At 43.5% G+C, this 17,595-nt stretch overlaps 2 protein-coding genes across 13 annotated transcripts in view; one reads left to right on the top strand and one right to left on the bottom strand.

Annotated features, from left to right (window-relative positions):
• The window catches only part of ZDHHC20 (zinc finger DHHC-type palmitoyltransferase 20), an 89,943-nt gene that overhangs the window by 17,978 nt on the left and 54,370 nt on the right, over nt 1–17,595 (top strand). The window lies entirely within an intron of this gene.
• Nucleotides 2,143–2,866, bottom strand: LOC118729974 (60S ribosomal protein L9-like). Its single transcript, XM_036457588.2, has one exon. It carries the CDS (start codon nt 2,821–2,823, stop codon nt 2,245–2,247), a length of 579 nt encoding a protein of 192 aa, XP_036313481.1. The 5' UTR covers nt 2,824–2,866; the 3' UTR covers nt 2,143–2,244.

The raw sequence follows: 17,595 nt of genomic DNA, 5'->3' as shown, positions 1-17,595 counted from the left end.
ATACATATGTGCATACATATATAGTTTTTTTTGATAGATGCGTAGGAGTAGAATTGCTAGATCATAAGTTATATATACTTCATAATCTATACTAATAAAAGGGCATATGCTAATTAGACAAGGTTGACTGGATATCTTCCAGATGTCCAACTTCCTTCAGGACAAAGCCGTAGTAGTGGGGGCTGAGGCAGAGGCTGTTAGGGGCGATCAGGCTGGCTGGGGAGCAAGCAGTTAGGGGACGATCAGGTCAGAAGGGGAGGGCACTTTGGGGCGATTAGGCCGGCAGGGGAGGGCAGTTGTGGGCAATCAGGCTGGCAGGGGATTGGCTAGGCAGTGATCAGGTCAGCAGGGGAGTGGTTAGGGGGCAGTCAGGCAGGCAGGTGAGCGGTTAGGAGGCAGCAGCCCCAGATTGTGAGAGGGTTTTCTGACTGGTTTAAATCAGCAGTTGGACATCTTCCAGTGGGTCCCAGATTGGAGAGGATGCAGGCCATGCTGAGGGACACCCCCGTGCCTCTCCCCCTTTCCCTGTGCACAGCTTTTGTACACCAGGCCTCTAGTTAGTAGATAAAGCTGTTGTTGGGTTGTTGTGTTTTTTACCCATTTTCTTATTGTGTGCTCTTAAGGAAGGGGTATTATAAAACATTAATAAAACAGTGTTTCTTCAAGTAAATTCTTCATTTGGTAATAGTTGGCCCTTAAATTTATGCCATCCATATCTAAATCTCTAAGTTGAAAAGGACCTGATTTTATTTAATCAATCACTTGTTGTGATGGCTGTTGTAACATAGCATGCTTGAGAGTTTAGTTTTCATTATGGGAAATAAAAATAGAATAAGAAAACGTAATTGGTAATACTTTTAGGAAGCAGAATGTTATAGAGGTTAAGAACTCAGACTAGCTCCAGACTTTCCAGGTTCAACTCTTATCTCCGCCCCTGAGCAGATGTGTGATGGCAGAGACTTCGCTTAGCTGTCTGTACTTCAGACTTCTCCTCTGTAAAATGAGGATGACAGTACTACATACGTATGGGATTGTTTTAAGGGTTGAATCAAGTAACATGTGTGATTAATAAATGTATAGTAATATATAATTAACTATATTACTATATATATAGAGAGAGGCCATGCCCCCCAAGACCCAAAATTCATGCACTGGGGTCCCTCAGCCTGGCCTGCCCCCTCTCACAATCCAGGAAGCCTTAGGGGCAGGAGAAGATCCAGTGATCAGGGGAAGGCGATGCCCCATCACACCTATGCTGCTGCCATTGCTGGCAGCACAAGCCTCGGCCGGTCCTGATTACCTGAGCCTCAGGTGGCCCTGGGCAGCTGGGCAGCTGACACCTGAGGCTTGCCTGTGCCTCAGGCCAGTCCTAGGGGGCTGAGGGGACTGGAGTATTCTGGAGGCCTGCTGCCCTGTGGGGCTGAGGGGACTGGGCTTGTGGGTGTGGCTGTGGGTGCTGCCATCTTTGAGGGCATGGCAGTCAATTAGTATATTCCCTCCTTATTGGCTGTGGGCGCCACCATCTTTGCAATGGCATGGGGGTTCAATTAGCATATTCTCTCTTTATTAGATAGGATACTATAAAGTGCTTCAAAGAATGCCCACTTCACAATAAATGTCATCTAAATGCCATTATCTTCTTTTCTAGTGGTTGTTTTTGGCACCCATTTAGCCTTCTGGCCAGGGCTTAAGTTTTCATATACACTGCTTCCCTGTTTCTACAAGTTTAGCTGCCTATCCAATTAAGTGTCCAGTGGCCCTGCTTCGCACATCCTACCTTCCTTGACATGACTCCATTATCTAGTATCATAATTGCATGTTTTACTTCTTTGTATTACCTTATAGATACAATGTGCCCAAAAAAAACAACAGAAAAGAAGATAATGTCTGTTCCACAACCAGCTGCTCCGGGTCTGGCCACTGCCGCTCCCGACCTGGTTGCTCTGGGCTTGGCTGCTGCTGCTCCGGGCCTGGCCACACCCAACCCGGCTGCTCTGGGCCCGGTTGCTCTGGGCCCGGCCACTCTGGGCCTGGCGGCTCCCAGCCTGGCAGCTGCTGCTCCGGGCCTGGCCGCACCCGACCCGGCCGCTCCGGGCCCGAGTCTTTGATTTTTCTTTTTCTTTTTTTTTTCTTTTTAAAGTGCAAACCAAAACAAGGCTTTTGTTGTACATCTTTATAGTTTCACAAACAAGTGTGAGAAATCATTCGGCATCTCGGTGTTTCTATAGTTGGACAACTTAGATCTTATTCATCAGCCTGCTGAACTGTTCCCTTTTCAGAAACATAGATACCATCCAAAAATTTTCTGATATCCTTGTTTTTAACTGTTGTGGCTTGCTGAATCAAAGCAGCTGAATTTGATACAAGTTCAATATCATTTCCTTCAAGAATCAACTCATCTTTCTGGGCTTGAGATACTGAACAAGCAACGCCTGACCTCATCCGAACTCTGCGGATGTATTTTTCGCCCAAGAAATTTCTAATTTCAACAAGAGAACCATTCTCCTGAATAACGACGTTGATGGGGAAGTGAGCGTACACAGACCTCATCTTGTAACAGAAGCCCAGTGTAACACCCTTGATCATGTTCTGTACATGACTGCAGATGGTGCGAACTGTGGCCAGTTCCTTTCCATTTCCCCACCATTTGTCAACCCGGAGCCTCTTCTTTTTCTTTCCGAGGAGACTGAGCTCCACATTGATGTGGTTGAAGTCCCTCCGCAGGGTGCCTCTGGGGCCCTTCACTATCACGGTGCGCCCCTTCAGGGTGATGTCCACATTTTCCGGGATGTCCACAGTCTGATTGCTGAGAATGGTCTTCATCCTCGCAGTAGATGCGGCAAAGAGGAAGCGTCTTTCAGTCTTTGATTTTTCAAGATCTTCTTTGCGTTCTTTCTTAAGTAATGTTACTATCTTTTGCTCTCCCTTGATTTCTTCACATTGAGAAGAAATTGTTTCTTCTCCTTGTCCTGGGAGCTCAGCAGGTTGGCCTGTGGCACCCCTTTGTTCTCCGCGGGCTCCTGCACTGCTTCAGCCTGTTGCCGGGGTTGGCACCGCTGCCCAGGAAGCAGCCCCCGGCCTCGGCTCCATTGCCCGCGCTCAGCGGTCGAAGGCTCGGGGGCACCCTTCCGAGTTCCTTGCTGGCGCCTGGCTGGCCAGTGTCCGGCAGGGGCTCCTGCTCCTTGTCGCGTTCCTCCAGTCTGGACGTGTTTTCGGTATCTTGCTCTCTGTCATCTTCTGGGACCCCCATAATTCTGATGTTGGTTCACTTCAAGTTGTCCCAGAGGTTTCTTACACTATCTTCAACTTTCTGGATTTTCTTATCTTCTTGCTTCTGCGGAGGAGTGTCTTCTGGCTCTTTATGTTCCAAATCTTTGACTTGATTCTTGTGATCTTCCATTCTGTTTTTAGGACTCTGTAATACCGTATTTTGCAGACCATAAGACGCACTTTTTTCCCCCCAGAAGTGGGAGGAAAAAGTCCCTGCGTCTTATGGTCCAAATATAGCCTACACATATACTTTAAAAAAAAAGTTTTTTTAATAGCCTGGCTCTGTGTGGTCTCTGTGTGCTTGCCCGGCTCTAAAATGGTTCTAAATGCTGCTGTTTACTTTACAGGGTTGATTACATGTGTTTATGACTGTGATGATGGGTTTTAATGCACATAAAATATTTTAGACACTATTTGTTTCAGAATCTTTTTTTCTTCATTTTCCTTCTCTAAAAACTGGTGCGTCTTATGGTCCGGTGCGTCTTATGGTCCGAAAAATACGGTATTTTTTATTTCAGACAATGTATTCTTTATTTCTAGTTGATCCCTTTTTATTTCGAGTTGATCCCTTTTCATATCCTCATAGGTCTTGTTTATTTTATTGGCCTTTTCTAGGAAATTCTTGAAAAACCTTATAAGTGTAGATTTGAATTCTATATCTAATTGCTTTTTGTCTTCCATTTCTTTCATTTGTGATCTGTTTCCTTGTCTCGGCATTTTTGCTGCTTCCCTGAGTTGGTAGGGTGGCTTTGTATGCTAACGTGTCCTATATGGTTCAGTGGGTCAGTCTCCCAGTTACCTGAGGTGGACAGTCTTGGTGCAGCTCTTTGTGGACTATGTGTACATCCTTGTTGTAGTTAAGTCTTGATTGTTGTTGGTATCACTCAGAGGAACTGACCTCTAGGCCACATGTGTCAAACACAAGGCCCGCGGGCCAAATCCGTCCCGCCAGGCCTTGCAATGTGGCCCGCACCGCGCTATCATCACTGCACTCCACTGCGTTTCCATCACAATGACAGTTTATGACTGTTCAGTAAACCATTCGGCCCGCGATTTAGGCTGGATTTTAGATTTTGGCCCCTTCTCTGATTGAGTTCAACACCCCTACTCTAGGCCATTTGGCTGTGAGGATCAGCTGTGTCAATGCCAGGAGACAGCTTTATTCAACTAGACTTGGAAAATTACAAAAGTCTCTGTGTTCAGCTTGCATGGGGCAGAGTTTCAGGGTGGAGCCTACATCCTTGGCTTACCGTCAAACCCGCCCTATGAGGTTCCTGAGTCTCAGTGTTCCCCAGTGTCCTTTGGTACTTGCTGCAAGCACCTTAGAGAGAAAGGTGCCCTCAAATTCCACCTGCTACCAAACAGTCTGGGCTCTCCCCCAATGAACCCGGAAGTGGGGTTCAGTGCAGTTGGAAGTGGGGTTTAGAGCAGTCTGGAGCTTTTGTCTCCTTCCCGCCAAGGCAATCCAATGGCACAGTCAACAGTCCGTCTTCTGCACACAATGTGCATGCCTCTGGGACTTCCTTTCGCCTCTGCCCTGAGTTTCCGCCTTACAGCCCAGACTCCCTCCCTCTGTATGAGCTTGGGTCCCCAGGATCTGGCCTGGAACTGGGGTTCAGTGCAGTCGGAAGTGGGGCTCAGCACAGTCTGGAGCTTTTGTCTCCTTCCCCCTAGGGCAATCTAGTAGCAGAGTCAACAGTCAGTCCTCTGCACACAATGTGTGTGCCTCCAGGACTGCCTTTTGCTGCTCCCCTGAGTTTCCGCCTTACAGCCCAGACTCCCTCCGTATGAGCCTGGGTCCCCAGGGTCTCGCCCAGAACTGGGGTTCGGCACAGTCTGGAGCTTTTATCTCTTTCCACCTAGTAAACGCCAGCCAGGCACTCAGCCTCCCCTTCCTCTCCGACTCCGTCCTCTCCCCACTTGCGCACAGTGTCTCCGTACCATAGGCTTTTACAGCTCCTTTGATTTTCCTTCTGGTTTTCTCTTTCCTTCTAGTTGTAGAATTTCCAGTCAGTCAACTTTCCTATAGTTCTGGATAATGTCCATTTTGTATTTTAGTTGTATTTTTTGAAATTGTTGTGTGAGGCTGCAGTTAGGTATTTACCTATGCCGCCATCTTGGTTTCTCCAGTATTTTGATTCTTAATAACTGGACAGTGCATGCTCTTTCTTTATGTTTAATATATATTTAAATTAAAACTGTCTGAACATAGCCTAAAATGATTATTTTATAGTTTGAATTATGTTCAGAAGTTTTTAATGAAAAATAGACTTCTAGTAATAATTTCAACACATTCATTTTAAATTCTGTTTTATTCCATTCCTCATCTAAAATTTGGTCATCTCTTGAGATTTTCATTTGGTATTAGGTTTTCATAATTTATAACCTTAGTTCTTAAGGAAAAATAATGTTAAGGCTTAGAATACTACTATAGGCAACAAATAGGACAGCCCAGGGAAATTGGTTCAGATTTCATAAGGAAACTAATATTTGGTTAAAACATCTCCTATCCAGTTACATATTTAAGGTCATGATACCAGCATTGGAGTTTTTGGGTTCCCCAAGATAGAAATCAATTAGAACCCCAGAGAAACTTCCAGACAGGTTTTTTTTAAAAAATAGCTTTTTATTTTTAGATTATACCCTGTTTCCCCAAAAATAAGACAGTGTCTTATATTAATTTTTTTCTGCCAAAGTTGCGCTAGGTCTTATTTCAGGGGATGTCATCTTTCCATGCGCTAGATCTTATTTTCGGGGAAACACGGTAGTTGATGCACAATAGCATATTAGTTTAAGGCAAGCATTTCTAGTGGCCTGCATGCCTCATTTATTTGGCCGTGTTAGCCTCTGAGTTTGACATGCTTAGTTTAAGGTGTACAGCCCAGTGATTAGACATTTATATAACTTATAAAGTGATCATCTTAATCTACTCAATCACCTGGCACCATACATAGTTATTACAGTTTTATTTACTGTACTAGAGGCCTGGTGCACAAAAACGTGCATGGGTAGGGTCCCTAACCCTGGCCAGTGATCAGGGACAATCTGTGGGGCTAGCTGGAACTACCTGTTCGCTGGCCCTGCCCCCTGCCGCCACCGCTGGTTGCCATCTGGGGCAACCGGTGGGGCGATCGGGGTCCCTTGGCCTGGCGCTACCAGCTCACCTGCTCCACCAAGCCTCTGTGGTCCCGCTGTCATAATCGGGGCCCATCAGGGCCAGCAGCGCCTCGACTGTCACCTGCTGCCAGTGCTGCTTTGCTGATGCCTATCATGTTCTGTACCCCCTCCTGGTGGTCAGAGCACATCTACCCTGTTTCCCCGAAAATAAGACAGTGTCTTATATTAATTTTTGCTCCAAAAGATGCGCTAGGTCTTATTTTCAGGGGATGTCTTATTTTTCATGAAGAAGAATATGGTACACATTTATTGTTAAATGAAAAAATAAAGAAAATTTATTACCTGTATACGGTACGGTAGTATGGTAGTTGTCAACACAAACCAGACAAACTGAATCCTACAGTATCAAGAATTTATTCACTTATTCAATGACAATCATGTCATCATCTTCTGGAACATCATCATAACAATCCAATTCCTGAATTTCCTGGTGAATTTCTTGTGACTTCATTTCTTTCAGAATCAGTGGACCAAATCTCTCATGGTTAGCAATAGCACTGTCTTTAAATGAGTACTTCTTGTCAAGGTAGCCTGCTCGCAGTGCATTTGCAATGCAACTGTCAGTGATTTTCTCCCATGAATTCTTTACCCAAGTCACAACTTCTTGCAGTTTAGGTTTCACAAAGTTTCCACACTGATTTCTCTCCATTCTATTTTCAATGTAGTCATTAATTTCCATGTGCAGATTGTCTTTGAATGGCTTGTTTATTGCAATATCAAGAGTGTGGAGATAGGCCGTCATTCCTGCGGGAATCATTATCTGATCTATTTTTCTTTCGTGAAGAAATGTCTTCATGTCTTTAGTGTGGTGAGTACTGACTGCATCCCAGACTAGCAGACCTCTTTGGCTCCCTTGCATAACAAGCGGCAGCATTAAATCGACCCACTTCCTTATAACTGCTTGTGTGGCCCAGGCTTTTTCAGTTTCAAGAATAAAAACGCCCAAAACACGTTCAATCTTTTCCTTCTTGCCCTTAGAAATTATTAAAGGTGGGATTTTAGTGCCATCCAGACGAATTGCCAAAATACAGAAAACACATGCACTTTTGTAAGCAGTGAAGGGAATGTACACTAAGGAGGCAACCCGCTGTTCAATTGTTTGAGATGATTGGCCCATAAACACTGCAGTTTCATCCATAGCAATCATGTTGGAAAGATTGTATTTAGAGAAGTTAGCATCATCAATAAAGGACTTGAATGCAAGTGCTCACTTAATAACTTGAGTATCTTCCAACCTAAACAATGTTGTACCGGTAGATCTTCTTAAAGACAGTTCACTTTGCTGAAGGAAATTATCCAGCCAGTGTTGTGATGCTTTGAAGTCTTTGGGAGCTATGTCAAACTGTGGTGCCATTACAAGGGCAAATTCTTGAATCTGAGCCCTATTCACAACCAAAGCCCCTGCTCTCCTGTCAACAACCCATTCACAGTTCAGGTCTTCCAGCTCAGAAAATAATGGTTGGCGACCTGATCCACACTTGCGTTTTTTAGCATTTCCCTTGTCCACTTGTTCAATGAGGTTACCATACTCTGCTCGCCATTTTCGGACCAATCTGATATTCAACATCTTCTCTTTGCAGAAAGCAGTAAGAGTTTGGCCCCAAGAGTCTTCCACGATTCCTTTATTGTACTCCACGGAGTAGCTTTTTCTTTTTGCGCTCATTTCTAAGGGTAAAAAAAAAGAATTGGGGTATCAAGGTGGGGGGAGGGGAATCACTTAAAATGACACAGGGGGGAATCAGAGGGGGCAATCAAAATGGCACAGGAGAATCAGAGGGGGATTACCATTTTAATAACCCCTTTTGATCCTCCTGTGTCATTTTGATTGCCCCCTCTGATCCTCCTGTGTCATTTTAAGTGATCCCCTCCCCCCACCCCTGTGCCACTGAACACCTTCACCAGACATCCCCCTATCCCTTTATCAGACATTTACCCCCTGGGGCCTGCCTGGGGACTGTCACTGGGCTTGCTGGGGCCTGGATCTGGGCTGGAGCAGGGTCTGCCACTGACTGAGAACCTTCAGTTATCATGAGGGCGGCCACAAGCATCAGGTAGTGTCACCAGAAACAGACCAGCACTCAGCACCTGTCCGCTCTAATCCTCCTGTTCTTCTACACGCATCTGCGAAAGTCTCCTCCTTTCTCACCACTCACTGGGACCTCCACTCTGCCTCCACACAGCAGTGATGTCAGGACTTCGCGTAATGTCACTGGTTGCTAGACGCCAGTCGGGACGGCCCTAGTGACCAGTTTACGGTAAATTAATTTTCATTCTGAGACAGAGCCTAGGGGGGGCCTTATTTTCCGGGGGGATGCCTTATATTTCACTCAGAAGGAAAACTGTAAGTAGGTTTTATTTTCGGAGGATGTTTTATTTTCAGGGAAACACGGTAAATCCCAGTTGGTTGAAATCCTACCCATGTGGACAATTTGCATATTAGACTTTTATTATATAGGATTCCCTATGCTGTACTTTATATCCTTGTGACTATTTTATAACTATCATTTTGTATTTTTTAATCCTTTTCCTTTTTTACCAATTCCCTCAATCTTCCTTCCAACTGGCAGCCATCAAAATATTATCTGTATGTGTGACTTCATTTCTTTTCTTCTTGTTTATTTAACTTGCTTTTTAGATTCCACATAGAAGAGAAATCATGGCATTTGTCTTTATCTGTCTGACCTATTTCACTCAGCACAATTTCCTTTAGGTCCATCCATGTTGTTGTAGATGACTGGATTTCATTCTTTATTATGGCTGAGTCATATTTCATTGTATATATGCATTACCTCTTTATTCATTTATCTATTTTAAAAAAATATATTTTATTGATTTTTCACAGAGAGTAAGAGAGAGGGATAGTTAGAAACATCGATGAGAATTATCGATCAGCTGCCTCTTGTACAACACCCTACTGGGGATGTGCCTGCAACCAAGGTACATGCCCTTGACCGGAATCGAACCTGGGACCTTTCAGTCCGCAGGCCGACACCCTATCCACTGAGCCAAACCGGTCCTGGCGCATTTATCTATTTTTTATGTTTTAATTGATTTAAGAGAGAGGAAGGAAGAGGGAGAGATTGAAATATTAATAATGAGAACCATCTATTGGCTACAGCATACATGCCCCCTACTAAGGATGAAGCCCCCAACTCAGGAATATAGTCATGTGTCCTGACCAGGAATAGAACCATGACTTCTTGATTCACGGGTCAACCTTCAACCACTGAGTCACACCAGCAGGGCTCCATTCATCTATTTTTGAAAAATATATATTTTTATTGCTTTTTTACAGAGAGGAAGGGAGAGGGATAGAGAGTTAGAAACATTGATGAGAAACATCGATCAGCTGCCTCTTGCACATTCCCTACTGGGGATGTGCCCCCAACCAAGGTACATGCCCTTGATCAGAATTGAACCTGGGACCCTTGAGTCCACAGGTCGATGCTCTATCCACTGAGCCAAACCAGTTAGGGGTCCATTTATCTATTGATGGGCATTTTGGTTGCTTCCATATATCTTGGTTATTGTAAACAGTGTTGTAATGAAATATGGATGTACAATATATATTGTTGTTTTTTAATCCTCACCTGAGGACACACTTAAAAAGAGAAGGGGGAAGGGAGAAAGAGGGAGAGAAGGGAGTGGGCAAGTGAGAGAAACATCTATCAGTTGTGTTCCGCACATACCCCAACCAGAGATTGAACTCACTACCCAGGTATGTGCCCTGGATAGGAATCAACCAACAACTTCAGGACAGCACTCAACAAACTAATCCACTTTGCCTGGGTTATATATGCATTTTTTATTTAGTTTTTGGATAAATACCTAGAAGTGGAATTTCTGTGTCCTTTATTTTATTTTATTTTTTTATTGTTTGAAGTATTACATATACTAATACATATATCTCTTTTTTGTTCCCCATTGACCTTCCCCCAGCCTCTCCTACCCCCTATCCTAAGCCCTCTTCCGAACCCCCCCTCCAGTGTCTTGTGTCCATTGGTTGTGCTTATATGCATGCATACAAGTCCTTCGGTTCATCTCCCCACCTCTATTCCCAACACACCCCAGCCTTCCCGCTGTAATTTGACAGTCTGTTCTATGCTTTACTGCCTCTGTATTTCTTTTTGTTCATCAGGTTATAATGTGCTTTATTTTCTATAAATGAGTGAGATCATGTGGTATTTTTCTTTCATTGCCTGGCTTATTTCACTTAACATAATGCTCTCCAATTCCATCCATGCTGCTGCAAATGTAAGAGTTCCTTGATAGTGTAGATGTACCATAGTTTTCTAATCCACTCATCTGCTGATGGACATTTAGGCTGTTTCCAAATCATAGGTATGGTGAATTGTGCTGCTATGAACATAGGGGTGCATATATCCTTTCTGATTGCTGTTTCTAGTTTCTTGGGATATATTCCTAGAAGTGGGATTACTGGGTCAAATGGGAGTTTCATTTTTAGTTTTTTGAGGAAACTCCATACGGTTCTCCACAGTGGCTGCACCAGTCTGCATTCCCACCAGCAGTGCACGAGGGTTCCTTTTACTCACCATTCTTGCCAGCACTTGTCTTTTGTCTATTTGTTGATGATAGCCATTCTGACAGATGTGAGATGGTACCGCATTGTCGTTTTTATTTGCAACTCTTGGTTAAGTAGTGACTTTGAGCATGTTTTCATATGTCTCTTGGCTTTCTTTCTGGGGTTTTGTTTTGTTTTGTTTTAAGAAAAGTTTCTATTTAGGTTCGTTGCCCATTTTTGTTTATTGGATCATTTCTCTATCTTTTATTAAATTGTATGAGTTCCCTGTAAATGTTGGAGATTAAACCTTTATCAGTATAATATTTGAAATATGTTATCCCATATAGTGGGCTTTCTTGTTGTTTTGTTGATGGTTTCCTTTGCTGTGCAAAAGCTTTTATTTTTATGTAATCCCATTTTTTTTATTTTCTCTCTAGTTTCCATTGCCCTAGGAGTGGTATTGGTGAAGAAATTGCTTCAGAATATGTCTGAGATTTTACTGCCTGTGGATTCTTCTACTATTTTTATGGTTTCCCATCTTATGCTTAAGTCCTGTATCCATTTTGATTTTATTTTTGTGTATGGTATAAGTTGGTCTAGTTTCATTTTTTGGCGTGTATCTGTCCAATTTTCCCAACGCCCTTTATTGAAGAGACTGCACTCCATTGTATGTTTATGCCTCCTTTGTCAAAAATTAATTGAGCATAGTGGTTTGGGTTGATATCTGGGTTCTCTATTCTATTCCATTGATCTATATGTCTGTTCTTGTGCCAATACCAGGCTGTTTTGAGAATAGTGGCTTTGTAATACAGCTTGAAATCTGTTATTGAGATCCCATCCACTTTGTTCTTCTTTCTCAGGATTGCTGTGGCTATTTGGGATCTTTTTTTATTTCAGATGAATTTTTTGAGCGTTCTTTCTGGTCTGTGAAATGTGCTGTTAGTATTTTAATGGGGAGTGCATTGAATCTATAGATTGCTTTGGGTAGTATGGACATTTTAATGATAGTGATTCTACCAATCCATGAACATGATATGTTCTTCCATCTGTTTATGTCTTCTATCTCTTTTTTCAGTGTCGTTTTCCATGTATAGGTCTTTTACCTCCTTAGTTAAGTTTATTCCTAGGTATCTTAATTATTTTGGTGGGATGGTAAATGGGATTGCTTTTTTCGTCTCTCTTTCTGTAAGTTCACTATTGGTATATAGAAATGCCATAGATTTCTTGGCATTAATTTTGTATCCTGCTACACTGCCAAATTCATTTATTAAGTCTAATAGTTATTTTATGAAGTCTTTAGGGTTTACTATGTACAGTATCATGCCATCTGCAAATAAGGACAGTTTTACTTCTTTCTGAATTTGAATGTCTTTTATTTCTTTTTTTCTAATTGCAATGGCTAATACTTCCAGTACTATGTCAAACAGGAGTGGTGAGAGTGGGCATCCCTGTCTTGTTCCTGTTCTTAGAGGGAATGGTTTTAGTTTTTGCCCATTGAGTATGATGTTGGCTGTGGCTTTATCATATATGGCTTTTATTATGTTGTGGTATGATTTTTTTATTCCCACCTTGCTGAGACTTTTTCTCAAGAAACGGTTTTTTATATGAAAAGTGTACTTTTCCATGTCTTCATGACATTTGGAAATGTCTGGAGTGATTTCCCCCTGAAATTTCCACAAATAAATAACTTTAGAGATGCCTTAGCAACATGTGCAGAGTAACCCTCTCCCCTCCTGTCTGGACCCCAGTCTGCAGTAGGGGCAGAGGGTGGCACCCCAGGTTAAAGCCCAGAGCACTGATATTTGAGATCACAGCAAAACCCTCACCTCTGTCCTTTACCATCCCATCTCAGCAGGAATTGGGCGGAGAGTTCCGGCATCTGAGAACCCTCACCTGTCCAGCCTTGCTCTTCTGATTGTCCATGGACCTTAGAGCAGGCTTTCTGCAATTTTGGACTTTCTTTTCTACACTGTTAGTTCTGGCCTCTGGCTGCAAGGGGATCCCAAGTCAAGGCAACTCAGAATGCCGAGTTGAACTTGCAGAATTTACTTCTGTGGAACAACGAGTTTATAGTATTTTAAAAATATATATATTTGTGTTGATGTCAGTGAGGAAGGGAGAGGGGGAGAGAGAGATGGAAACATCAATGATGAGAGAATCATGGATCAGCTGCCTCCTGCATGTCCCCCACTGGGGATTGGCTGCCTCCTGTGTGTCCTCCACTGGGGATCTTGCCTGTAACCTGGGCAGGTGCCCTTGACCAGAATCAAACCTGGGACCCTTCAGTCCTCAGGCTGACGCTCTGTCTACTGTACCACACTGGCCAGGGCCGTCCTTAGTAGTAGTTTTTTGTCCTTTATTCAAAGTTGCTCAGAATGGATACAGACTTAGGCCTCCCAGGAAAGCAAGGAGGAGCCGATGGCCACAGGCATGCATAGGAGCAGCTCACCTGTTCCGCCTCAGCCCCCCTCCATCCCCTGGCACTCACTGAGTCTACCCCCTGAGTGTGTCTTCTGTGGATGTGAAGAGTTGTAATCTGGATGGTCTCACTCTGACCACTGGGTACACTGGCTCTTGGATCTCCAAGGAGTTGCAAAGTCTGTTACTGCCTGAGGCCACCCAACAGGAGCTACATAGAGATCTTCAGATTCCTCCTCTTTGTTTGGGGTTTGGAAGTGCTCAGATGAGGCCCAACTGTGAAGCAGTGCAAGCAGCTGTGGAGCTTTGGACCTTCTTTTGGAAGCTCTGGTGCTCTTTGATCCAGCTGCAGTTTGTTAGGTTTTAGATTGCAAAAGGCCAGCCCATTCATATGCAAAAGCCTCTGTGCACAGCTTAGGTGGGATTGTAAATTGAGTGGGGCAGGATCTCAGGGAATCACCAGGGTGGAGCAAACAGCAATGGCTGCCCATCAGCCCTGGACCTAAGAGGCCCTGGGTCTCTGTATCCCCTGGCACCATGTGAGAGCAATGATCGCTGCAAGCACCTCTGAACGAAAGCTGCCCTCGAGTTCTGGCCCAATGTGAAACAGTCCAGTTTCTCTCATTATGAGTCTGGGTCTCCAGAGTCTCACCCAGAACTGGAGTTCAGAGCAATCGGGAGCTTGTATCTCCCAATTGAAAAAGACAACAGCATACCCAGTTTGCCAGCCCATTTTGAGTGCACCTCCATACCTCCAACTTTCACACCTCTGTACCTTCTTCTGGACTGAGTGCGCTTTTTTCTTTCCTTCTAGTTGTAGAATTTCTACTCAGCCAGCCTTCCTGTGGTTCTGGATGATATTCATTTTGTCTTTTAGTTGTAGTTTTGATGTGGTTGTGTGTGGCAGCAAGTTCAAGTATTTACCTATGCTGCCATCTTGGTTCTCTTCTAATTCTTTATTATTTTATTTTAATGGGCCATCTTACAATGTAGGTAAATATTTCTGTACCTGAAAATTTCAAGAGGGGTGGGTCTTGGAAATATGTTCTGAAGATTCCTCCCTGCCTGAAGTTAGATAAGTGACTGCAAAATCAAGTGTAAGATCACAGGAATCTTTCCTGACTTCTTTCTGCCCTGTTTATTTGTCTGTGTTGCTTCTTGTTTTTTATAAGTAGTTGGTTGTGCCATCAAGATTGGATTAGGGGAGCCAGTCCAGGTAATCTAAATAGACTCCTCCAATTCCTACACTGTGATGTTTTGGTCAGGTTAGAGTAATGGTCTTTAAAAAGTAAGAACATATATTTTATATCAGTACAAAGGAAATGTGCTAGAGTAGAACTCAAATGACTTGTATTTAATCCTAGAAAAAACCATAGATAGCACAATCTCAGACACCTCTCATATCAATATGTTTGCTGATAAATCTCCAAAGGAAACTAAGGAGAAAATAAATAAATGGAACTACATCAAAATAAAAAGCTTCTGCACAGCAGAAGCCATCAACAAAATGAAAAGGGAGCCCACTATATGGGAGAACATATTTGGCAATGATGTATTTAATAAAGGGTTAATATCAAAATATATAAAGAACTCATACAAGTTAACAAAAGCAAGACAAACAATCCAATTAAAAATCGGGCAAAGGACCAAAATAGACACTTATCCAAAGTGGACATACGGAAGGCCAAGAGACATATGCAAAAAATGCTCAAAGGCACTAATAATTTGAGAGGTTCAAATTAAAACAACAAAAGGACTTGCATGCATGCATATGAGCATAACCTTGGACACAGACAGTAGTGGGGTGAGAGCACGTGTTGGGGGGTGGGAGTATCTGGGGAGAGGTGAATGGGGGGAAAAGGAGACTCGTGTAATGCTTTAAACAATAAAGAATTTAAATTAATTTAAATTAAAAACAAACAAACATGACAATGAGGTATCACCTCATACCTGTCAGAAGGCCCCCATCAACAAATCAACAAATGACAAGTGCTGGTGAGGATGTGGAGAAAAGGGAACCCTACTACTCTGGTGGTGGTAATGCAGACTGGTGCAGACATTATGGAAAACAATATAGAGTTTATTCCAAAAGTTAAATATGGAATTGCCATTTGAATCAGTAATCCCACTTCTAGGAATATATTCTAAGAAACCCAAAACATCAATCAGAAGAATTATGCACCTCTCTGTTCATAGCAGCACAGTTTACTGAAAACAGCCCAAGTGCCCATCAGTAGATGGATTAAAAAGCTGTGGTACAGATTAAGAAGCCACACAAGAGAGAGAAACCAAGATGGCGGCATAGGTAAATGCCTAGCTGCAGCCTCACACAACAATTTCAAAAAATACAACTAAAATATAAAGTGGACATTATTCAGAACTACAGGAAAGTTGACTGACTGGAAATTCTACAACTAGAAGGAAAGAGAAAATCAGAAGGAAAATCAGAGGAGCTATAAAAGACTAAGGTACACAGACACAGTGCACACGTGGGGAGAGGACGGAGCCGGAGAGGAGGGGAAGCCAAGTGCCTGGTTGGCATTTCCTAGCAGGAAAGAGATAAAAGCTCCGAACTGTGCTGAACCCCAGTTCTGACTGCACTGAATCCCAGTTCTGGGTGAGACCCTTTGGTCCCAGGCTCATACAGAGGGAATCGAAGCTGTAAGGCCGAGCAGTGAAAGGCAGCCCCGGAGGCGTGAACATTGCGCGCAGAGGACGAACTGTTGACTGTGCGGCTATGTTGCCCTAGCAGGAAGGAGACAAAAGCTCCGGACTGTGCTGAGCCCCAGTTCCGACTGCACTGAACCCCAGTTTTAGGCCAGACCCTGGGGACCCATGCTCATACGGAGGGAGTCTGGGCTGTAAGTTGGAAACTCAGGGGAGCCGGGAAAGACAGAACCCCGGAGTCGCGCACATTGCGCGCAGAGGACTTACTGTTGACTGTGTCATTGGATTGCCCTAGCGGGAAGGAGACAAAAGCTCCAGACTGCTCTGAATCCCACTTCCAACCCCACTTCCAACTGCACTGAACCCCAGTTCTGGGCTCATTGGGGGAGAGACTAGACTGTCTGGTAGTGGGCGAAACTTGAGGGCACCTTTCTCTCAGAGGTGCTTGCAGCGAGTACCAACGCACTGACTCCCAAAGGACACTGAGGAACACTGAGGCTCAGGAACCTCATAGGGCGGGTTTGACGGTAAGCCAAGGCTGTAGGCTCCACCCTGAAACTCCGCCCCATTGAAGCTGAGCACAGAGGCTTTTGAATAAGGCTGTCTCCCGGCATAGACACAGCTGATCCTCACAGCCAATTGGATTGGAGGTCAGTTTCTCCCACTGATACCAACAACAATTAAGACTTAACTAGAAAAGGCTGTACACACAGTCCACAAAGAGGTGCACCAAAAGTGTCCACCTCAGATAATTGGGAGGCTGATCCACTGAACCATATAGGACACCTTAGCATACAAAGCCACCCTACCAACTCAGGGAAGCAGCAAAAAATGCCGAGACAAGGAAACAGATCACAAACGAAAGAAATGGAGGACAAGAGGAGACTGGATATAGAGTTCAAACCATGCTTATAAGGTTTTTCAAGAATTTCCTAGAAAAGGCTAATAAAATAAACAAGACCTATGAGGATATGAAAAGGGATCAACTCGAAATAAAAAGGGATCAACTAGAAATAAAGAATACATTGTCTGAAATAAAAAAATATTACACAGAGTCCTAAAAACAGAATGGAAGATCACAAGAATCAAGTCAAAGATTTGGAATATAAAGAGCCAGAAGACACTCCTCCGCAGAAGCAAGAAGACAAGAGAATCCAGAAAGTTGAAGATAGTGTAAGAAACCTCTGGGACAACTTCAAGCGAACCAACATCAGAATTATGGGGTTCCAAGAAGAGAAAGAGCAAGATACCGAAAACATTTTGACAGAAATAGTGACAGAAAACTTCCCCCACCTGGTGAATGAAATAGACTTACAAGTCCATGAAGCGCACAGAATCCCAAACAAAAGGAACCCAAAGAGGACCACACCAAGACACATCATAATTAAAATTCCAAGAGCAAAAGACAAAGAATATTAAAAGCAGCAAGAGCAAAGCAGGTAGTTATCTATAAAGGCGCACCCATATAATTGTCAGATGATTTCTCAACAGAAATCATTCAGGCCAGACAGGAATGGCAAGAAATGTTCAAGATGATGAAT

Source organism: Pipistrellus kuhlii, unplaced genomic scaffold (assembly GCF_014108245.1).
Source record: "Pipistrellus kuhlii isolate mPipKuh1 unplaced genomic scaffold, mPipKuh1.p scaffold_m20_p_3, whole genome shotgun sequence".
NCBI classification, from domain to species: domain Eukaryota; kingdom Metazoa; phylum Chordata; class Mammalia; order Chiroptera; family Vespertilionidae; genus Pipistrellus; species Pipistrellus kuhlii.
This window is presented reverse-complemented; position numbering and strand designations above follow the sequence as displayed.

Bases quoted from the DNA above. Each gene is read 5' to 3' on its own strand.
- LOC118729974 (XM_036457588.2), bottom strand. From the start codon at position 2,823: ATGAAGACCATTCTCAGCAATCAGACTGTGGACATCCCGGAAAATGTG.